This window comes from Corapipo altera, unplaced genomic scaffold, assembly GCF_003945725.1.
Source record: "Corapipo altera isolate COAL_440 unplaced genomic scaffold, ASM394572v1 57, whole genome shotgun sequence".
Classification (NCBI taxonomy): Eukaryota; Metazoa; Chordata; class Aves; order Passeriformes; family Pipridae; genus Corapipo; species Corapipo altera.
The window spans coordinates 975,104-999,217 of record NW_020884905.1 but is presented as its reverse complement, the minus strand read 5'-3'; the positions used below and the strand labels follow the sequence as shown (position 1 = coordinate 999,217).

The window sequence follows — 24,114 nt, the reverse complement described above, 5'->3', positions numbered from 1 at the left end:
GTGATTAAAATCTGCTTGTGATTATAGGGTGGAGTTACTGTTTTGTAGTGTGTTGAATATAGACTGCTGCTAGTTGGCAGACAGCATGACTTCCTCATTTTTCAATAGTTAGTGTTACTGATATTTGAGGCTAGAGAAGATCAACTGATACTACTTTAAAGGCAAGCACCAGCCAACTTCAATGCCATTGTGTCATGATCCAAAAGAAGGCTTTGGTTTAAATTTTTATACCAGCATGTTTTGGGACTGGGTATTCCTGGACTTGATAAAATACTGTAGTGCTGCCCTAGTCACTGAGCTTGGCCACTACTTTAGTTTTCCTAATGAAAAGACAACTGCTGCTATTTGTTCCCAAGTGACAATCTGGCCAAGTGGCAGTTGGGTTTTTTTGATGCTGGTATTTTTTTAAATGTACATCTACAGACTTTTTTAATATGGCAAATGGAGTGAAAAAGCCTATAAGCCAGTTATAATTATAAAAACAATTTTAATGACTTTTTTATTTTTTTGCTTATTATGATTTATCAGATTGTTGGAAGGATATGTACAAGTCTGAGTTTTCTAACTAAGATAGCACTTCGTTATTTTTAAACTTGGTGTTTTATAGTAAGAAATGTATCATTTGTTTGTCAAATATAATTGGGGATAGTGTAGGGAAGTCAGATTTAAAATAGACTTTAAGCCTTTTTAGGCTTTCTGAAAAAGGATAAGCATCACAAAATGTTACAGAAGACAGTATATGACATGTTCAGTAGGTAACTACAGTCATATCTAGTATGTCAGTAAACCGAGTGACATCAGATTTATTTTTTTCACTTACTGAGGGGATACTTGCTCAGGTTTTAGGAGAGTACAAATCACGCAATTGACAGTGCAGCTTTTCTTACCCTGAGAGCCAAAGGACCGTTACTTTGTGTTTTGCTAATTACCTAACACTTGGCTGCTTATGTAACACTTTGCTTTTGACACTTTATTGCGTGGCATCATTTAAACAAAGCTTTGTGTGAGTGGCTGACATCCAGAGATGGATGAAGGTCTACAGATCATCTGCTAAAACTCAGCTTCCTGGTATTCACTACTGAATTTTGAACTAAGTTTTCAATTTATGGTTTTCTCATGTTTTCATGTAGCTGAGCTTACTACTGTGGGGTTAAACGTAGTCTGTCTTTGTGGTTTTTTTCTGTGACTGAAACCCGTAACTTACAACCCTGTTGTCCCAAAGACCAAGCCTGCAAACTGCATGATTTTACTGCGCCTACAGCAAAATAAGAAGACAAATGCTGCAGAGCGTCTGTATGAAAATGCCCCAGTGCTTTTTATGGTAAACAACAGTGGAAGAAAAGTACTCTTATGAATATGCACAGTGAAGACTGGTCCTTTATAGGCTAATCTGGTAAGTCTACAGATATGTACAGACTGGCTCCTTACATCAGCTGGGCCCCTACAGAGAGCTGAGTTACTTGTGTGATTTGCTAAACTAAGGCAAAAAGTGCAAGAAGCAAATAAATTACTCTGGTTTTTATGTAATACTGCTTACTAAAACAGAAGTTTAGTTGCATCATTAGTAAGAGCTGCTTACACTATTTTTACATAAAAATTGAAGCTGCTGCTACTAATAAAATGGACATTAGTGACTCTTAACATTCTTAATTTTTTTTTTAAGTAAAACTGCCTTTAAAGGTGAAGGAAAGTAAGGGTATCTCTTTTTAACTGTTGTAAGTGAACCTGTTTTGGGAATTAGGACAAGATGCAAGAGGGGAGAGAAGCTGCTGCTGACCTGCATTTTTCCACCCTTTGCACACACTCTGCATTCAGATTGTAAAGTCTATGGCATTTCTCTCATAGTGCAGATTTCAGTTGCAGTTGCACAGTGCAAATTTTCAGTTGCATGCTTCTGTAAAATGCAAACCCTTCTCTCTCTTCATGAAACAAGGTCTTTAAATACCAGTTCAGAGCAACAGTTTTATTTAATAATTAAGCCCTGTCCTGTTTCTTCCAGAAGCCATCAGACTGCCACTTGCTATGATTCTTCATTATCCACCCCTTTAAGCAGGATTTTCTTTTTTCTCTTTTTTAATAATCTGTCTGATCCCTAATACTGACTCAGTAATTAATTCCTCCTTTACACTTCTATTCCCTTTTAGATTTGTCCCCCATTCAGGCTTTGTTGCAGTGACCATCCCTGTTGGGACTCCATTGGCCAGACACTGCTATAATGTGAAGATGCCAGTCATGCTTTGCTGTGCCTGGCATGCGAAGACTGTCTTGCTGTGTGCACACACTGCTTAATCTGCTTCTCTGTTTCAGTGAGCCACAAAATATTCCTGCCTCTGTGGTAATTTGGCGGAAATAATAAGTAAAAGGAGGTGGGTATTTCACTTCCCATGTGCATTGGAGTCTCACGTGTATGCTGGGATCTTGTACAAGAGTTAAGTGAATGGCTACAGTACTTTGGCTGAAGTGTGAAATAATGTGAATGAAGCAATTGCCAAAATCATTCCTGGTAGCAGATAGCATATTGCTTACCTTTACCTTTAAATTACAGGAATTACTCTTAACAGTGAGCTAAAGTTGAATAGCACAGGGTAGCAAAGTACCTGTGAAGAAATCACAAGGCAGCTTACTAAAATTCTGAAGACTATGTATGATTTGTTCTGGAATGCTAATGTTAGTAGCTTAGCCACGACTTGTCCCAAGTGCAATATTAAGAAATTTTTAATGTAATCTTTTCTACTTGAATACAGTCTATATAAAATGTTAAATATCCTATATTGCTGAAAAGATATGGGATCAAATTTCTTTCCAATAAATCTTCAGTTTAAAACAAAAAAAGCATACAGGTCTGCTTTGTTCTCGTCTTACCGTGAAGACTAGTTGAAATAGTGACCACCATCATCCACTAGCTGATTTTAAACAGAATTCTTGCAGTCTGCTTAAGGTTAATTGTGGTTGTTGCAGTTCGAGTCCAGCCCTTTGTGAATGCTAGCATTAATATATGAAGAAATCCAATTCTATTTTAAGTTGCAGCCTTCTGAAATAAGAAATTCTGTGCAGCTTCTCCATCTGTTTCACCAGCTGATCAAAGGGTAAGTTCTTGTTTTTCTTGGTTTAGAGCATTCTCACCTGTCTGTATTCACTCTCCCAAAGTAAAGATGGACACAGACCTAACAGGTTTTGCATGCTAATGGTTTCTGTTGGTGAGAGGACTACTAAGTTTCTGGGAAGTTGAAAAGCGAAATTTAACATCTAATGCACTTACAACAATGTATGCAGTAGGCTTGGTTAATGGACTACAGCAGAAGTGATGTCCCCTTGATCACAAGTGATGCTGATGTATTTAAAACTTTCTGGAGGGTCTACATGGTAGAAGCATATACTTGCAGCCTCGGGTGAAAGCAGGTCCATGTTCCTACAGTGCTGCCTTCTGAAGCAATATGCAGCCTAACTGCTGTTAGGCAAGTCTTAAATATTCACAGGAATAGCTTTATGCTGTTAGGAAATTAAAGATGGAATAAAAATGCAAATGCCTCGTTTTTATTTAAGTGGTCCTTTGACATGCATTATTTTCAAAACTGGAACTATCTACAGAAAAGAGCTTAAGCATTTCTAATTCCAGAGGATGCATAGTGCCTGTAACAATTAAGGAATGTAGTGGACCGCCCAATTCCACACTGGACATCTGCTGTAGTGTGCCTGCTGCAATCTTCTCATCTGGAGCACCCACACGAGCAAGGCCAACACAAATTGTGTTTTCAGTAGTTTCTGTAAGAAAGAAGATTAAATGCTTAATTTATTGACGAATGATCCCATCATAAAGGACAAAAGTTCTCAAAGTGCTTAAACCTTAACACTGCTTTCTTAAACCTTCAATTATTAAATTATTGCAGTGGCTCAGAAAGAAGATTATTCTTCAAAGAAAATAAAACTGTATCTTAAAGATGTTGATAAGGAGGAATGGGAAGGCAGCAGAAGTAGAATATGTAATTCTTTCATGAACTGTATTCACTTTTGGGAAACGGCTGCTTCTGATTATTCTATTTAAGGGATAAAAGGAAAATATTTTCATTTTAACACTATTGAAGGAATAAACTTCTAAAAAGAGGAATAGAGCTAGGTGAATTTTTATTAGAAAACATTTTATGTGACACAACTGAGTCATCTTTATAGCTGCTGTGAGTTTACCCTTGGTTTCAATAAACATATTTCACAGTTTGCTCTTGACTACTGTTAAGAATTCAAGGTCAAAATCACAGTTCTGCATCCTTAGATTAACCTAGATTTATGCTGGTATTCATGTAGAGCAGAGCATGACCAGTCTAAGTAAAATGTAGCAGAGATTTTTTTGAAGCTTGACTGATCAAAAATGCTCAGAATCCTTCCACCTCGTGCAACTTGAATGGATCAAAGAGCTCATAGTTACAGAGGGATAGAAACAGTCTGTGGTTTCCAAACTGAGGCTTTGACTAAACCTCCAGGAGCCACTTCTGCACCTTCATCTGTGCTCAGCTAAATCCATCTTGACTAAGATTTAAAGCAGCCTAAATCCACTCCAGAGCAAGAGAATGCCAAGAGTAAGAGGAAGGGAGTGGAGCCCAGAAGCTCATCAAGGGATGTGACTGGAGAGGGGTAGTAGCAGACACAAACATTGCAGTCGTATACCTGGTTTTTCTCCTTGGAGCCTCCTGTTTTGAATAATGGCAAGAAGCTGCTCTGCGGCTTGATTCACACTCATGTAGCGTGGTGGCTCATAAATCTTTCTTCCTCTGCCGTGAAGGGAAAGTAGAGAAATTTCACATATAACACATTTCATTATCCCCAGCATTCTTGCAACTTATTTCAAGAGGCCTCTAGACAGCAAATTGAACTTAAACAGACCCAGGCTCTCAGGCTGGGCCTTTTAGACAAGAGTGGAATTTTTAAGGAAGACAGAAGTCTGTTGTGCTCTCACCACACCTGTGAAACAGCTGGGCCTCCAGCTGGCAGATCATTTGAGTCCTAAAAGCAAATTCAGCTGCTAGAAGCAATATGCAGGTTTTGCAGCTACTCCCAAAAGATGCATTAGGCTTAAATTCAAGGGCAAACAACTGTTTTTCTGTCAAATGCCCTGCAGACAGATGATTACAGACTAGAAATATATTCTTAAATGAAATGCTGCTTTCCTTGCCAACTGTGGATTCAGTCAAACAGATTTTATTTTGAACTCCAGAATAAACAAACCTCAATGATACTGTGAGACTTCATAAACGTTAATTTAGACCAGTTACAGCATGTGTATAAAGGAACCGTTTATATTCACCACTGTCAAAACACACAGATTGCAGAGAGATGAATAAGATGTGGTAAGAGCTTTTTGAATACAGTTAAGCGAACTTAAGAGCATTTTCTATATATTGCTTATTTAACTGTTTAAAAAGGTTGGTATGTATTCTGTGTTTCACACTGTTTCTAGCCAGTGTACAGAAGAATAAATTTAGAACACTGTTTCAGATATTAATCTGTTTCAGGAGGTGACAGTAGAGGAATAACACTTCATTCGCCAAGCGGAAAGCCTACCCCATTCTGACCTAGTGCTTCTCACAGCAACAGTTACAAAAAAGATTATGCCCTGCTGCAACTCCATTCAGTTACTGTAAATAAAGCCAGGTCCTATTGCAGTGAACAAAAGAGTTCCACAGACGGCAGCTACTGAGGAGCACGAGAGGAGAAGGCAGGTAAGTTCAGTATTAGACCATGGGCAAAGAACTTTCGTTCCATGTACAAAAAAACCCTTTGTAAGTGCACTGTGTGTTTCTGTATATTTTCAAAATGGTGACTCACTTCATGAGATTCTCCAGAGACTGCTCCTTCACTTTAATATCTGTAGAACAAAACAGATATTAAAACGCAGGTTGCCCACAAACTGCCCACTTAGTTTTCTATGTAGGTAAAAACTTAATTAACAGTTTCTATAAAATTTATAACAAAATTTTAGCTATTACAGGAAAAATTGTACTGTTACATGTGTTACTTACTCAGAAAGTATTGTGCTGTTATGTGTGCGATTTTACCCAAGACAGGGCAAGTTTCACAGATTTCAGAGCAACATAGCTGAATAAAAAGACAGCTAAGTATACAAATAGCAGGCATATTTACCATGGGATAGCTAACTACCAGCACATTTGGGCATACCAGGGTATTGAGACTACTCCTAAATCATGAGCACTTAGTGGTCACCAAAGGTAAAAGAGTATGACTGACCGACAGTGATTACATCACCGCCCTGCAGGAACCTCACTTTCGTTAGCACTTCCTTCCTGTCCCAATCAAAATTTAGAACAATCTTCTGTTATGGGGGAAAAAAAGGCTTGGGCAAAACTGAAATAGAAGGGGTGAGGGAGGTAAGACTGCACAGATGCAGTTTTATGAAACTAATTGACCATAATTTCTCCAAGAGGAATTCAAATGTTACCTGTATTCAAATGCCCCCCCCCCCCCCCCAAATTATCATTTTTGATAATTTTGAAAGCTGGATACATTTTTAACCTTGGATTTTAAAAAGGTATTGCTTAATTATATCATTAACTTATAAACCAAAGTGACTCGGATGAAAGGGGTTTAAATTGCAAAGCTGCAAGACTGTAAGTGCCCAGTTTACCAAATTGCATATATGTCCATGAAGTCACTTTGAATTCAGAAGTTTATCAGCACTAACCTTTTTAACATCACATTTGCTTACACAGTAATCCAGTCAGTTGGATAAACACAATACATAGACCAAAATGACCAAGGGAATGATTAGTTTGGAAATGGGTAGTTTTCAGCTGTAAGTAACAATGAGATACAGCTACCACAATAATCCCTGAAATTTGAGATTTATAATGCGATTTTATGGTTTCCGAATTTTTACTCTCTTGCTACTATGTAAAAAAATTTAAAAGGGACACCATAGATATTATTATACAAAATATTTAAAGAATACTTTGTTTTAACATACTGTAGCTGCAATAATGCTTGTCTGAAGCACTTGTCAGCTCATCCTTCTTTAAAACAAATTACCAGAATTCTGATTTTTAGCCAGTTTTGAAAACAAACAACTTTCAAGGCATTGGAAAGTCTGATGTGCAGTGATGCATACACATTTAAAATTGTTTCCTGCTCAGGATCCTCCAGTTACCACAGACTTTGTTTTTACTTAAGATATTAATTTATTTAGCCCTTAATGATCCCAGCTGTGTCTAAACTACGATACATAGAGATATATAACTATATATACAAATAATGCAGGTGCCTTATATTTTATATGCTGGGAGTTGCATAATCCTGAAGGAGTTACTTATAGTAGAGTTTCTCATAAAGTGGCTGTCAGCTGAGTGCTGTTGGGTAGGATAAAGATCAGAGAGCACTGTGGGAGAGCCTGGGACAGTGATCGGGTGGGAGCAGGGTTCCATTTCAGCTCCATGATAACGAGGATTTTTTAAGCACTGAAGCTTCTCACATGACAACTGCCTTTGGCCAAAAGACCCTTAGATAACTTAGGAAAAAGAATATCACCTTACAAAATACAAATGTGGTTAAAAGTATGATTTAGCTCCCCAGAAAGTTAAGCGTGTTGACTTAATTAAGTCAACAAAAGATGGCTGCTAGTCACTGCAATCTGCTTGGGATGCTGAGCCAGATCTAGCTTAAAATCTTAGTGAACTTAAGAGCAAAAATGGACCTTCTGCTCCTATTTGACTTCTACAAAGGCATCAGTAGGGATTTTCTGAGAAGGAATTACGAAATTCCTGGCTGCTATAGCATGAACAACAGCAAATTGACTCTAAGGACCCATGCACTAACACTCCAGGTTTTTGTGTTACTTTCAGAGATACGTGTTAGCTGAGAACATGTTGAATCACAGACAGCATCCCGTGCCTGTCACTGTTGCCTCTGAGAACTGCATTGGTAGCTAAGGAGCCCAGGTAGCTGCTCACCAAGTAAGCACAGGGTGTGCATTCCACTCCGCCTGTTCTTCTCAATCTTGTCAAAAAAGCTTTCTGGCTTCCATGTATCTGTCCAGAACACTATAGAAACTGTCTCTCCAAAACTGTACAACTGTAAAACAAAGCAAATGCAGTAACATGTATACGCAATAAGAAAAAATTAGGAGCATGCAATAATGTTAAAGAACAAGTAATGAACTACCTGTAAAGTTCTTACCTATCTCTGTGTTCACCTTTCCAATGTATATTAAACAACTTTAAATATACCTTCTATTCTTTGTTACTTAATTCTGAAGTCCTTTTAAAGGCACAAACTTTGTAAGATTAGCACAGAAAGTATTACTTTTTATTTCTTATTTTGCTTAAGGCTAGGCAACTTTGAATAATGCCATAATACAATGTTTTGATTCTACTGATACAGTAGTATTTAATTTAAAATGACACTTTCCTGCACATGAAAGCTCTGTCACGCAAAAGAAGCTACAGTCTAAGGAGACAGCGGATGTGAAGATCTGAAGAAAGGACAGATTGCACATGAAGCAGAGAAGTGCAACATTGTTTATGCACATATGGTAAGAAGAATATTGCTAGCAGATTGTATGTCAAGCATACTCACTGATTCTGTTCTGTCTTAACACATTTATTACTGTCAGTCCCTAATCTCAGTGAAGACATTTGAAGCAATAGTCTTGCCAATCACCTCTGGTGAGGCAAAAGTGAAAGTCATATGTAACGTAAGGCAATATTTGGCTTCGAAGTCTTTGTAACCAAGCTGAAAAAGGGCAAAACCGTGCATCAATTTTGGTCAATTCAGCTCTGGAACAGGGCCGTCCCAGATGGATTTTTACAGCTTGCCAATGTTCTGTCTGCTCGAGCCCACCAGAGAAACAACAGCTATATGGTCTACCCTTCCCACTTCCTCTGGACTCCTGGAAGGAGAAGATACTTTTCCATGCCCACTACAAGAGAGACGGTGTGTGCTGTTGGCAGAGGACTCTCTGTAGAAGCAGCTCTGGCAGCCCTATGCCATTTGGGGATTTCCCTATACAGACTTATTTTACTGTGGCATTAGGTTGTGGTTTTAACTCCTTTATGCTGGCAGAACTTAAATCAAAGCAGAAACATGTTTGTTTTCAAGGGACCGAAAGCTCAAATTTTAACCATTCATGCTGACAGAAACAGAGTTTATTCAAACATTCCTGGAATACTACTGAAAACGTTTCCTCTTTTAAGTATTTCATTCTAGTGCAAGGACAAGAACACACAGTGTACATTTCACAACCTAAAGGTTCTTCCAGTAAAGTAAATACAGGTTGAATCAAATGAATTGCTCCTGATGTAACTTGTTACCTATTTCAAGGCTGTGTTCTAGAAAATTTAAAAAAACCCCCCATACTATGCTTTGCCTATTTTCCATGTGGCTGCCTAGAATTCTTTCCCATTTTGTACCAAATCTGAAGAAAAACTATACAAGAAGTTTCTCCCCTTCACTGTTAGAACATCTGGGAGCAAGATACCTTCATTCTCATTGGTAGTATCCCTGCAATCTTCCACAACTGCTGAAATGTCCAGTACCAACCCAACTAACTGCTTCCCATCTGCCACCTGAAAGCCACTGCAGCCATTTCCCAAAAGCAGCAGTTCTTGTTCAGGACAGAAAGTGGCCTCAATTAACCTTAAATCTTATCTTGTCTCTTTGGCATTTTAATAACCTAAAGGAGACAAACTTCCACCTCTGCCTTTGAGCGAAGAAAAGGATGTGCAGAAGTGGGCAAAGTATTATTATCTGATAGGTATTTTGTTGGGAATCAGAACATTTAAACCACTCTGCCACATATTAAGAACAAGTTGGGCATTCAACCCTACAGCGCTTGTTCCAATTGTTATCATTCTCTTTTTCCATTATTCATTACAAAGATTCTCCATCCTTTTTGCCAACAAGAAGTTAAGCAAGTTACTCTTTTTGTGCAAGCCCTGCCAGTCAGTCACTGAATCTCTCCTTTGTTTACCAGATTTTGCATTAAAACTAAAGTCTGAAGGTCAAAAAATAATAAAATGTTTTTCTCAGAAATGGCCTGTCTACTCAGTAGAAATAACTTCAGAATACCTTCATGAAGTATTGATATCATAGAAAACTGTACTTACAGTCTCACAAAAATACACCTGTTTTCTCAGCACCTGGAAGTACAGAAGTAGCTTCTACAACAATAAGATGGAATGGGACATATTTTATTAACCTCCTAGAAATGCCTTTGCAGCTTATACCCCTGTACTAACTAACCTTGTGAAGAACAGATCTTCTAGCATTAATGCACACATATTTTTATTTTAATTTAAAGAGGGAGAAATACTGCTTTGGAAACTTTCTGGTACAGCATCAGTCGGAATGCTGTGGAACTGAAGCAGTAAGTGGATACCTCTATTGTGCTTGACTATGTTTAACCAATTACCTTACAAACACTTCTACAGACACAAACCACTATTTCTTTCTCATCCAGCATTTGATCTCCGCAGATGTGTGACATTATGCAAACATAGGAACTGCTCTGCCACCAGGGCAAGCCTACATTAAAGGAGCAACACATGACTGGGTCAGAACTTACACCTTTGACACCCTCCCTGTACCTCATGCAGATCATTTTTTTCCTAATATATATTCCTGTGCTGTGTTCTAATTTCTGCCTCTTGAAATCATGTGAAGTATCTGACTTTCAAGAAAAGCCTAGGTGCAGAGAGAGCAGTAAATGCCAAAAATTCCACTACTGTTCTAAGGACTCAGCAGTTACAGAAGACAGCAGGTCCACTAGAGTCAGAACCCACTGAAATTAAAAAAAAAATGTTCTTTCCACAGACCATAAAATGCTAAATAGGGCCCCAAAATTCCAGAAATCACACTTGTCACTGGAATAAAACTGTTCAACATGTTTGTTAACCAAGGTGTATTACAGCAGAACTAAGGATTAGTGCCATGCTTTGAGATTGTTCAGAAGAGGTTCAATCAGGTGCCAAGGAGCTGTGTGTGTTTTCAGTGAAATGATCATGCTGTGCATTTGCTGGCACAGCTTTAAAGGGAGGCAACAGCAAGTGAAGTTTCACAGCCGCCTGTGTGCTGCACTCCACATGAAGCACCTGGCATTTAGGAGTAGGTGATATCTGTTCTGTATAAGCCAAAACATCTCAAGCATCACACTTGCACTAATCATCAGATTTGTTAGAGTGCCTACATTCTGCTCAGGCACAGAAGTGCCAGAATTTCAAAGGGGCTCAATGAGATGATTGGACAGATATTTTGTGCTCTCAGCTTGGAAACTAACCTTCTTACTTTCTCCCCAATGCTCAAAAACATCACAGAAAAATTTCAAAAGGTCATTTTGAAAGACCTCAGTCTTTGGAAATACCTCCCCCCCCAGAAGTAACTGGCTTAAGCAAAGCTTTGTGCACTTAAATTTTGCAACACAATAGCTGAAAGTCGGGAAAGGAAGCCAGAACTCCACTCTGAGGCAATGCCCTGCTATTAGAGTTTTCTGCCTCACAAAATACTGCAGAAAACTGTGCTTCAACTCAAGAGTTACATCACCTCAGACCAAGCTATAACTTCCTATTTTATTTACCCACGTAACATGAAAGAATGATTGACAACTTTTGGTACTGAGGTGCTTGTTTTCAGTTGGTATTTTAACCCTTATGTTATTGATATTTCTTATTTTACTTCTTGTTTATATAAGCAGAAGGGACCAAAAATCAAGAGGCCAAAATAAACTATGAGAGAAAAAGTGCTGTACCGTGATTTCACCTTGGAGAGCCTGCATGCAAGTGAAATTTCAGTGAAAACTACTGAGCAACTTTGTTAAAGGCCAGTCTGAATGACATCGGACACCTGAAACTGTCCAGATCAACCATCCTCACTTAAAATGTGGCTAATCACCACAAAAATTTAGGGCATAAAAAGAAGGAACAAGGCTGAGACTAAATAGGGAAATTGAAAAAGGAAGATCTCCCATCCAGTCTAAAAAGTACTAAAGCAAGCAGGAGAGAAGATGCAAAATAATATTAAAGGGCAGTAGGGCAACAGCTGCAGAGAAACCAAGAAGTAAACATTTCAAAATACAGACATTTATTTTTACAGCATCTTTCCCAGAATTATTGCTGTATCAGCTGCAATGGTGACAAAGCAATTTTTCACTTATGAGCCAACCTCCTTTCCTACAATTTCAAACAGCTTCAGAACTGGTTATGTGGCAGGAGAAAAAGGTAAAATGAGTCATTGCATTTTTCAGACCTGCTACCTGTAATACACAACCAAATACCTGAAACCCCATAGCACTGATGTGCTACTCAGCTGTGTTCTGTGGGGTGGTTGCAGGTTACACTGCAGATAGTTCTCACAGATGAGTTCTGTCTGAAGACTCTTCACAGCCTGATCACATCCCACTGACAGGAACTAAGAGGCTTTTTCTCCCAAGACTACTCCTCACTGGAATTTGGAGACTGCAGAGTACCTTGCACTATCCCAGGTTTCTTCCTAATAAATCCCAATGAACATACACAGAAAAGCTAAGACATGTTTTCTTTATCTTTGTCATAAGAATTCTGATGTGATGCTATGCAATGTTCATCCTCAGAAAAGCGGAAACTAAAAAGTCAGATTTTTTCCCTTTATCCTCTCTAACCCGTTAACAACCCTCTAGACCATATACATCAATTTAAGGGCTCCTACTGTTCTTTATATTATATATTTTTGCCAGATAGCACCTTAGGCAGTAGTACAATCATCAACAAAGAGGTAGCAAGAATCAGTCAACCTTCGGTTTTGCCTAGAATTGAAACAACCACAAGCCTAGCTCTAGGTCTTTACACTACCTTATTTAGTAGCACAGACATTTAGCAACTTGAAATGCCTCTCATGAGAACCTTCACATGAAATGGAAAGGTTTTGCCATTCACACATATGTGGCTATGACTCCTTTTTGTATTGCCTCTTGTATCTGTGCTTAGGAAATAGCCACTCCACAAGCAGAATAAAATTCAGCTACGAAAATACCCAGAAACTCCACAAGCAAACTTGAATAGGAGATTTTCCCTCCAAGGTAATGTCACCTTATCTTTAATAACCTTCTAAGACTCTTTCCAGCAATATCAAGCAATGTTTCCTTCCCACCCTGGTGACTTAGGTTACTAATATGAAATAAAGATAGCTAAAAGAAAAATACCACAAACTGTTCTGATTAAATGGATTTTTCTGGGTCATGCTTGTTGGTGACAAATGGCACTATGTTGGACAGCAATTGTGAGTAATGAAGTGGTGTGACTAGCACTGATTTAACCTTTAATTGGCTTGAGAAAATGCCAACTTCTAAAATGCTCAGAAGCTGGTAGTAACTGAGAAAACCAAGTAGTGATGGAAAACAGTTTAACTGTCAGTGAATAAAAAACATTTTATGTAAAGTCTCTCCTATTGGAGCAAAGAGTGTTTTTGAAGATTAGGGCACAGAAAGAAGGTGGAACTCAGAGGTTCCACTTCTGCAGCTACTACAGGTTTTCTATTTGACTACAAGCACAGTGATTTATAATAGCATCCTTCAGCTTCCTTATCTTTAAGTAATATTTTTCAACTTGACACTGAAAATGTAGTCACCTGCTCAGTAAAAGTTCAAAAAAAACGTAGTAAGCATTGTTTCTGCATAAGTGATCACCTGGTAGCAAAAAGACTATTTTCTATTTTATAACTGTAATTGTGTTACAAGAACTAACTGGACTGCAAACAAAAAAAGTCAAGATGAGTCACTGAAAGAAGCAAGGGAACATGCAGATGTTTGTTCTGAAGCTGCTCAGGTGGAAAGTGGGTACATCTCAAAAGAAAGGCAGGTCTCTGCCGTAACATGTTTTTTTTCCTAGCTGCCCTACCAAAATATAAAGCAAATGCTTTCAAAATGAGCAACACCACTCAGAAATGAGTGTCTCTTTTTAGTCTTTTATCTCATCCCTGTCTTGCCTCCAGCTTTCCACTTTAGTTCTAAATCCTCCTTTTTTATGTTAATTATCTCAGCTATTTTGAGTTGCATCATTCCTTCACAATGCACCACAGGTCAGTATGATGCAGAATCTTCCTCATGTGTTTGATCATCCATACTTCTACCTCAAAGATATATTACCAGAATTGGGTCAGAGAGAATTCTGTCCTGAAAGCATCATTTTGGCTAGTGACCTTCCCAAACTAACCCAGATATCATGCAGGTTAGGAAGAAATAAAAAATGTGTAAATTAGAGATCCTTAGTTTTCTGCCTCTTTATTCTAGGACTAAAAGCCTTAGCAATCAGCCTATTCCAAAAAACTAAGTGTGGGTACAGGTAAAGCCTTGGAAGTCAGGCTAGCTCTGCCTCTGTTCTCAGCTGTAGTGCTGAACCCTAGTCAGACAGAGCCAAGCCAACGTCTTGCTCATGGGGTAGCTGAGCAGGGATAGAGCAGAGCTAAGCCTGTTACCTAAAAAACTAAGCTTTCCAAAGCTATGGAACTACTGTGAAGCTGCTGATGAGAAGAGCCGGCCTGTCTCACTTGTTACCTGCCACTAGAAGTGCTCTCTGAGGATTTTGGCCTTCCCTTGAGGATGTCCCCTCTCCCTGACTTCCCTGGCAGTGTGTACAGATACCAAAGTGCCTGACTGTCTTCACTAACAGTGTTTCCCCACTTCAAGAGGAGTCCGAGAGATAAACGTACCTACATAGATAAACGTACCTACATAGATAAACGTACCTACATGTCAGACTCTCAGATAAGAGGGGTGAACCTGCAGAAACATGCAAAAAGGCACTGACACATGGGTGCTCTTCCTGGCTTCTCCTCCCCTGACTGTATTCATTTGGTTTTGAGGGAAAATATGTTCCTCAGCCTTGGAAAAAAAAATCTGGCACAGTGAAGCACAGCAAGAAGAGAGGGAGACACAGCAAATCACAGAGCCTTATGCACAGCCAGACTAATACTTTGCTCAGTTATACTATCCCCTGCTTTCAATAGCTACACCTCATTGCATCAATCTGTAAGAACTTCCAATAAGTTCAAAAAGTTTAATTTTCAAAACTAAACCCCTATTCTTTTCTTTTTACAATCTTCAGTCCTCTAAAACAACTGCACTAATTCTGTTAAATAGGCAAGATAGTAAAAACAAAGTATTTGAAAGTCTTTACAATCTATGAATTGAAGGTAACAAACCATCACTAATGCTCTACTGACTTCAGTAACTCACTACTGTACAGGAGAAGTGCACAACTACAACTACAGAATGTTGTTGGCTGTACAGAGACATTGCTCTGATGACAAGAGCCATGTTCTTCTCTGAACAGACTGCACTGTAGCTGCACTTACTGAGGACCTAATCAGCAGTTACAGCTCACTACGCACATGGCTCTCAGAACAGTGTATAAAGGTGTTTCCTGTTTTTCTCGGCTAAGAAAGAGGGTTTGAATCACAATCAAAGCAAGAAAAAAAAGCCAAGCCTTTTCTGTGGTAAAGCAAAAGAGGAATCCCTCCTATAGTTGACAGCAACTTTGCAATTTGAGACACAATAACTCCAAAACTAAACTGATGGTAGGAGACAGCCATGAATATAAAGACTGTTGAAAGAAATTATAAACTTTCACCACAACTCTAAATCACAGGCTGCTCTTTAGTAAGATACACCTCACTTGCTGTTTGTGCCTGTACCGATAACAAAGGAGCAAAGAGTTAAACATATAACTGGTCATCATCTGTCTGGTAATACGATCAATATTTCCTAAATGCTTTATAGGACAACAGGAATGTTGACTTATGAGAAGGTAGCCCCTCCCAAGCCAGAGAGGAAAAGGGGACTAATGCCAGAGTTTAAAAAACAGACCACGTTTCCTTCATAGTCTGTTCCCTTCAGCATGGGATAAGGAAATAAAATAGTAAACTAATCTCCAAAACTCTGCATATGTGAAAAACTTTATGAATTGTTTCTAATATACTCCCAGTTAGTTTTCTGGTCTTTCTCTCAAGGAACCCAGAAGTTCTATACTCCTCCTTCCCATGCCTGGCTGGAGTTGTGGCGGAAGGAAACTTTCAGAAAATTAGGAAAACTCTTTGGGCTTTGCATCTTCCTTCTGAATGAACGTAAGAGAACAGTAAAAAAGACAGTGACCAGTAGAAACTACTTATCAACAGTCAGATAGCAGAAGCAAACTTTCCACTACCATGAAGCCAAAAGGGGAAAGAGAGAGCCCCAGCCCCAACTCCTGTGTTACCCACCCCAGTAAGTGCAGTCATGCGGCAGCTGCCATCTGTCTCTGCATGTAGATTTTAGACACTAAGAAACTTATTTCCTTCCTAAAAGATAATTTTGCCCAAGTCTTGCAGCAATAGGCAGGTATCACTGAGAAAGGGCTCACAGGAAGAATTTATATAGAGTGTGAATGCTGTGCTGTGTTCCCTTTAGCATTAGCATTCACCTCTTGGAGCAGGTGTCAATGCACTGTTGTTGAACTGCCAGATCAGACAGGGCTCTCAGATTTCTAATCAAAGCCAAAGATAATACCCAACTTATTGCAACAGATTCTGTGCTGTTGGACAGCATTGTTAGTTCAATGGCATTTGGAGTACTAGAGTTTGTCAGGGGAAATTTGAAGGTACCAGTTGTTTGCTGAAATTAAAACAAATTTTGTTCTTTTATGTACAGCTAGGAAGGAATTCCTCTTTCAGTGATGAGAAATTATTGTTCAAACCCTCAACTCTTGTCTGTAGTACATTTACATTGCTGTACTTGGTAAAGTGGGAAATTGGTTTGGGTGTTCCCACACACAGGGAACCATTCTGAACCTTGAGAGCAGGTCCTATGTTAAAGAAATGAATGAAAACAAGAGGGGAAAACTTCATCTAATTTATATGTGATTAGTTATGATTCATACACTGCCATAACATTTTTCATGCAGGAAAAGTAATAATGGACCTATACATGTGTAAAAGGAACTATTTTCTTGGGGAACACTAGACCTTTTCTACTTTAGCCATTCAAGATGCACAAAAGCTGTAATTTGTTTTACTAGTCCTTGGCTAGGCAAATCCCTCCTCTCTCATCAGATGGGCAGAACTGAAGATAGATCGAACTTGGAGAGAAAGAATGGATCATATACAAGACTTTGGAATTAGTTATGAGTTGAACATATAAACAAGCTTGTGCATCTGTTTCTTTTATGACAAGACCAGCATACTTCTCAACAGGATAACAACCTTATTTAAGAGTAAACTTATCAGGTGACCATGAGTAATAGAAGGAAGCCAACATGAGCAAAGTTTTATCTTCAAAATAACCTTAAATATCAGGGTCTCCTGGGGCAGAGGAAAGTTAGAAAGCAGAGAAGAATAGAAGTGTTACTACTCATTTTCATATGTGCTCATCAAAAGGGACTTTTTCTGACATGTTGCATGCTGAAAAGGAAGTGTTAACAAATTCTGACAGCATAAGTGTACAGTTGCTACGGATCTTAAAGCTGAGACTGGAACATGAACTGCCACAGCAGTAAAAGAGCTCACCAATTCTAAGCTTAGCAGTTGGGAAATAATATATATGTATATACAAAGTATGCATATATACAATATATGCATATACAAAAATGTTACCTGTAAACCACAGCAGCCCACTGCATTCATTATTGAAGCATTATGAATGACCTTGTAAGGAATCCCCAATTTTACTGCACGTAGTACTAAATCACTGTGTGTTGTGGCCCTGTGTTAAGAAAAGAAAGGAATTAAAGACTGAAAAGATGGAAGTTACCAAGTATTACTAGCATAATAGTTTGTTTTGAAAGTGAAGGTAAACCCTTCACAACAAGGGCAATGCAGAGGAGACAAAATGGCGACAATATCCTGACCAATTGTTACAGGAAAGTAAAAACTCCACTAAGGTTTCCATATGTCATCTTCCCTATCTGAAATCACAGGCATCTTCAGTATATTACAGTTCTTTGCAGCTTTCTGGCATCATTAAAACTGTAACACGAATACTGTTACTTTATAAAGTAGCTTTGGCAAGTACTTGAAAAGGAAAGCTCCATTTATCCTTTTTCTTCTGCAGGTATCTGTGGAACGTGTTAAACTGTAAAGGTCAACTCTATTTGGCACAGACTTCCACAAAACTCCAGTACTGCACAGCCAGGCCCTCTCCCATCTGCACCAGCACGTGCCAGGAAAGCAACACAGTCAGACAAGAACTCTGAATGCATAGGGGTGAACTGCAGGCACTACTTAGAAAAAACATCCTTAGACTAAATCACCTTTCATAATATTTAACTCAAATTAACAATGCCTAAATCTGAGTGATCAAGTTTACTCTGAAATAATTAAGAAAAATCTAGTTAAGTTTCAGACTGAGCTAAATTTGGCTCCAGGTCTAAGACTCCATAAACACCTTGCAGTGAGTGACTGCTGCAAAAATCACTGGGCTTATAGTTATGCAATTGAGATTAGAGCCTTTCTAAAATAATAAGTACATAGAGATCAAACAAATCCTTGAATTGCAACAATGTTTACATGTGTATTTGCTTACATGCGTGCTTATATCATTCCCAAGATGTACCACAAATTTCTGTGTGGCAGTTCCAAAGAAGGAAGGAAAGGAAGAAATAGCATATGCCCATTAGAACAATGAACTAGGAAAACTGCTTTCACCCTGGCCTTGTGCAGTTACCCTCACAGAATTCCCCTGAATTTAGTCTGATGATTTTGACCCTGTGTGTCTGACCAGCATCAGTCAGCAGGTGCTCCAGACTGGAACACAAATATGGCAGCAGCTGGCAAGGCTGTAAAGATCAATAATTTTAAAAGAAAAATCAATTCACTGAAAGAAAAAAAAATGAGGAATCTGAATTTGGTAACTCTGAGGCCCTTATACAAATAGGCTCCCAGACCTGGGAGAATGCAGTAAAGTGATCTAAACGAAACACTTCAGTTAGTAAACAAACATTGCTCCTGACTTCCATAAGCAAAGGTGATTTAAGAATGTCTGCTCTAAGAGAAGTTTTACAGCTTAATGTTATTCCCTTCCCATACAAAGGACAAGGAGCACTGGAGGATTTTGTGGTTATGCTAATACTGACCAAGGGATCAGCTGGCTTTATTCACTAAAATTTGCTCCAGCCACTATTTTCTCCCAGTAGATCTATCTATAATGACTGTAGCTAAAAGCAGAAGTGCCCTCGTGAGCACTCAGCTAATGCCAGCAAAGGCTTCACGGAGTCAGCCCTCTGCACCCAAAACTATAGTAGTATTTTCTGTCACTGATACAGATTTTAAGTTTTATGGGTAGTAATAATACAAATATTAACACCAGCCTAGCATGGTGGGCTTTCCACTGTTCCACAGAAATTGCCAGGTTCCTGTGAGCACATCCAGAGCTGTTACCACACACGCAGATAAAAACTTGCAGTGAACACAGTGAGGAGAATGATGGGGCACACCTTGCTTTATTGCTTTAGCCACTAACCACCACCACTTGAGATTTCCTAAGGCTGCCAAGTACTCTTCTTACCTGCAAAAAGACTGGAAACTCTATGATCAGCTGCAGTCACATGACTTCTATCATCCTTTCCTCCCCTGTGGCTTCTCTTAGGACAGAAACCTTCAGTACTCTTTCCTAGTAACCCCACAAACCCCTAAATCCACAGGAGCAGTTCTGGCTGCACTATTAAAAGCTAAGAACATAAACATTTAGAGAGAAGCAACTCATTCAAAAAAAAGGTAGTTTTCTACAAGTATGTAGTTCATTAACCAGAACTGAAGTATTTTGACACTGAAACTATTGATAACTGAGACAGCTCAAAATACTGCTTACAAGGGTACAGGTAATGTGGCTCTACACTCTACATGAATCCTAGTTTCAGTGTAAACATGTACTGCAAGTATAATTAATATTTCTGAAATACAGGATCATCTGCCCATAATAACTAGCTTAATATAATATTCTCTTGCCAAGTCCCTTCAACCTGTATTTACATAAATTATCTGCTTTTGACAGATGTGTCTTTTTCATAAACTCTCTATTTTTTCACTCACAAATAAGGTGCTTAGTGATTTGATTTTTCCTGTGCCCCCTAACGCTGTGGTATAAATCTTGAATCACCAGCTGGAGACTAAAAGCTCTTCTGTATGGCTTGACAACACAGATTGATGATGCCTGATCAAAGAGACAGAAGGAGATCCTTCTGGTGATAGAAAAAGACTATACTTCCCAGCAGGAATAAAAAGTGGAAACAAAAGGCTTAATAGACCAACATGAGAAGACATGTATAATGACATAAGTGATTTAAAAAACTGACCTATATCAAAGCAGAACGACTGTACAACCAATAATCTGTATTCATTCTAAAACAACTGAGCATAAAAGCTGCAATTTATATGTACAAACAGCAACTAAAAGAATACTCCCCCAAAACATTTCTTAATTATAGGATATCCTAAAATTTCTTCTGTTAGCAGACAAAACATGAAACAAAATATTAATTGTAAAAGGTACCATAGAGAATAAAATTATAATGAATGAAATTATAAGTATGTGCTGAAGGAAAGATTCATGCATCCTGGAGTGTCCACATTCCTATCTATAAGAAACATTTGGGCAAGAAAACTCCAAAGGAAGATAAAGTGTAGGCAAGTGCATGTATATTTTTAATACAATGAAAGGTATGCAGACATAAAAAAGAGCTTTTGGTCTGAAAATCAGCTTCTTCATAAAGAATTACAGTTACAGAGTTGGCTTCTTCCTATTGAAAAAAAGAGTTATCAAGCTAGAGCAATAATTCAAAAGTTGCTTTGTCTTACCCAAAAGGATCACCAACTACAAGAAAAGCGACATCACAAACATCAGCTTCTTTTAAAAGGGTATCTGCTTCTTGCTCCACCATTTCTCGGTCGGCCAAAATCAATTCTTTTCCATAAAACTCTTCCTAGAAATTGAAATTAATATTAAGCATCAGAATAATACAGTTAGGAGTGGTTTTGTATCTCTCTGGGTGCTCACTCAGGAACACGGACAATGGACACTGGAATAACTAACTTTAATAATCTCCTCAGCAGTCTGCCCCAGGTCTTGGAGAACCTCAGCCCAACTTGGAAGAATGCCTGAGCTTCCCATAAAGCAGCTCCTGAGCTGATAAAAATCAGTCAAGCACTTTATTCTGATACTGACTTCTTTTTTTTTATGCCTTCTGTGTCAGCTGAGAAGCTGCCCCGCAAGTAGCTCAGTCACACCTGCATTCTGAAGGTACCTGGCCGGGCTCTTGGTACAGTTAATTTAACCGGCCATCGTACTGTCAGGCATCCCCCCTCACAGTCTGAGCCTAACTGCTTAGCTTAGTTATAATTCTGACGTCAAACCAGATACAAGCACCACACTAGCTATACCACAACCTGTTTTTTCAGATTTTTCCTTAGAACATTTAAACAAACCACATCTAAGGAATGATTTCATATTAATCCTTCGCCTTCAGAGTTCTCTTTAAGAAATACTTTACCACGTATACAGGTGAAGATGCATTTGCTTTTCCTCAGAAGCTCAGTAATCATTGTGTCTCTTTGTACGTTTTAAGTGCCTTTATTTCCTGAATCGACTTCACATATGTAATGAAACTTCAGTTAGTTCTAGAACATATCGTCTGACCATACTGAACACATCTGTCTCTAAGTCGTGTGTCACCATCATTTCACATCCTCTTTACATTTTAAGGTATATTTTCAAAGGCAAAGACCAGAAAAGGTGTTTTTGTTATAAGTAGTATACAGAAAATTTGGATGGAATTACAAATATTAACCAATATAAATAAAGAATTGATAAAACTATTAAGTCAGTTATGGTCCAGAAAGATTTTTTTATGACTTCTGTGACTGTGCCCACAAAGGACAGTGAACTGATGAACCATCATACTTGTACAGAAGTGGAACAGTGCTTCCATAAAAAAATCCATCCCATAGCCAGAGTACTAGGTATGGGTCTCTATAAAGCAAAGCCCTCGGTAACAACATCACATCCATTTGGGTGGGCTTATCATTGCACCAGGCTGCAGACTTTAGTCCAATGCTGTAAACAAATGCACACTACAGAACATATTGGGTGCAGTCCCAGGAGCACACCTTTGTTTGTTTTCATCCAAGGGAATCTATTTGCATGCTTTGAGACTACTCCACAATGCTAATCAAAGCATGCTAATTAGAGAATATATAGAAAACACCCTCCTGACAATGTAGTCTCACTGGGAGGCCACTGGGTCCACACAGTTCTTTCACCAAACTAAGGGCCAATTTAGATGGTCAACATCAAATAGCTTTAAATACATGTTTTAGGCCAACAAGATAAACTAAGCAAGTCATGTCACTTGAATTTTGAGGCCTGATTTTAAAAGCATCAGTACAGGAGGATTTCTAGAAAATCTCTGCAGGAAAGGATCTGTTCTTTACTTTTTGAGAGCTTTCCCATAACTTTTCATGCTGCTTAGGAGAGACTGACCTTCAGATCACTAAATAAACCATCCAGCATTGTCACTTGTATGTAACCTGGGCTGTATTATAAACACTTGGTGATTAATTCCTGTATTTCCTCTTAGGTGGTTTCAGATAAGGTATCTTTTACTTTGTTTTTATGGATCACTTTTCCCAGTTATCTCATCTTTGGGACTTCAAGGTTTGCAAAAGACTTAAAAGAATAAAAAAATGTAACAAAAGCCCCCAAAACCCAACAAAATAACCACACCAAAATATTCAGCATTTCTCTATTATTCAATGTTTTATTTTCAGATGGCTAGGAATCCTTTTTTTTTTTTGATAGAAAATGCAAATTTTGTGAAGTAAAAATATCCAAGTAATCCTTTCCATTTAGCAATTTTCCAACTATCAAACAACAAAGAAGATTTTGTTTTAATGGATTAACTACAATTTAGATTGCTTCAGTGTACTGAAAAGAAACATAAAAACACACAGCATATCTTTATTCCAAAATCCATCAGATAAACCAGAGATGGCCTCAAATATTCTAGCCTACCTTGTATCCAGAAACCATGTAATGCTGACTACAAGCTAAAAGTCTCACATGCTGTATGTATATATAGGTATGCATACAGGTACATTATGGCACCCAAGACCCAAACAGCCTCTCTGTACAGTACTGCACAGCTTCCTGGGAGGAGACACCCCTGTTTTGTGGGCAGGTATGGTCTTTTGTTGATATTATTTTGACATTAAACTTTATCTTTCTGTGACCATCTATGAACCCACCAGAGTTACAATTTGTACATTTGACTACTGTCGTCTTCCATAAGGTTTGTTTATCTCCATGTTGTTCAACAGCCCATCTCTGACTGAACTGTGCCTGTTCTGGGAGTCTCAACCTGGTGAGACAGCTTGGCCCACGCAGAAACATGGAAACGTGAGACAGTCAACCTGTTATTCCCAGCAGGCAAGCCACAACGCCTCAGGCTGATATTGAGGCCCAGGGCTTCAAAACGTGTGTTATTCTGGTACGTCTTTTGTGCTTTTTTGTTTTTAAACAGATCAGACATTTTTCTAACCACGTTCTCCAGTATTTCACGATCTGCACACATTGGGAGAATTTGAGATGAAAACCAGTACAAAGAGTTGAAGGAAGGAACATTTTATTTTTGCTGCAGTCTTCTCGCAAGGTAGCAAAGCAACATCTCCTATAAAACCTAGTGTGTGAGGGTCAGGTACATCTTCCTCCCCGCTGACCCCCCAGGCCCAGCGCCCGCCTCGCCCCGCGGTCCGAGAGGCCTCGGGCCTCGTGGCCGGACCTACCAGCGCTTCCTTGCCCACCGTGAGCACCGACGTGTAGGCCTCCAGGTACACCCTGCGGCACCGCCTCACCGCCTCCAGCCCCTTCACCGTGATGTCCTTGGCATCGCCCAGGCCCAGCCCGACCAGGTACAGCATGTTCAGGGGGCCGGGCAGAGCCGCCACCTGCCACGGGAGGCAAAGAGAACAGGGATCAGCCGGGGCACCCCATGGGCGGGGGGACGACCCAGCTCCCACCTCCTCATATCTCCTATCCTGGCCCCCAGCTCCGCACTCCCGGCTCCCACCTCCGCACTCCCACCTCCTCGTGTCCCGGCCGCCCCTCCGCGCTCCCGCCTCCCCCCT

The 24,114-nt window shown here is 39.1% G+C and overlaps 1 protein-coding gene across 4 annotated transcripts; it reads right to left on the bottom strand.

Annotated features, from left to right (window-relative positions):
- Positions 1-3,512: 3,512 nt before the first annotated feature.
- On the bottom strand, positions 3,513-24,110 carry DPH5 (diphthamide biosynthesis 5). 4 transcript variants are annotated; one of them, XM_027651583.1, is made up of 8 exons: positions 24,071-24,110; positions 23,773-23,934; positions 20,791-20,915; positions 17,593-17,701; positions 7,953-8,073; positions 5,818-5,857; positions 4,660-4,763; positions 3,513-3,762 (listed from the first exon to the last, which is right to left on the bottom strand). In XM_027651583.1, the coding sequence occupies exons 2-8, from the start codon at positions 23,905-23,907 to the stop codon at positions 3,539-3,541; spliced, it is 858 nt and encodes a 285-aa protein (XP_027507384.1). In that variant the 5' UTR covers positions 23,908-23,934; positions 24,071-24,110; the 3' UTR covers positions 3,513-3,538. The 4 variants fall into 4 exon arrangements, with proteins under 4 accessions (XP_027507384.1, XP_027507383.1, XP_027507381.1 ...); XM_027651582.1 differs by having other exon boundaries at positions 24,057-24,098; XM_027651580.1 differs by having other exon boundaries at positions 24,007-24,083.
- Positions 24,111-24,114: the final 4 nt, after the last annotated feature.

Excerpts from the sequence above, each read along its gene's own strand:
- DPH5 (XM_027651583.1), bottom strand. The coding sequence starts at position 23,907 with ATGCTGTACCTGGTCGGGCTGGGCCTGGGCGATGCCAAGGACATCACG. Across the intron at positions 17,702-20,790 it reads GTAGTTGGTGATCCTTTTGG|GGCCACAACACACAGTGATT; the intron begins GTAAGACAAAGC and ends TTCTTAACACAG. Across the intron at positions 4,764-5,817 it reads TCTCTGGAGAATCTCATGAA|AGGAAGAAAGATTTATGAGC; the intron begins GTGAGTCACCAT and ends CCTTCACGGCAG.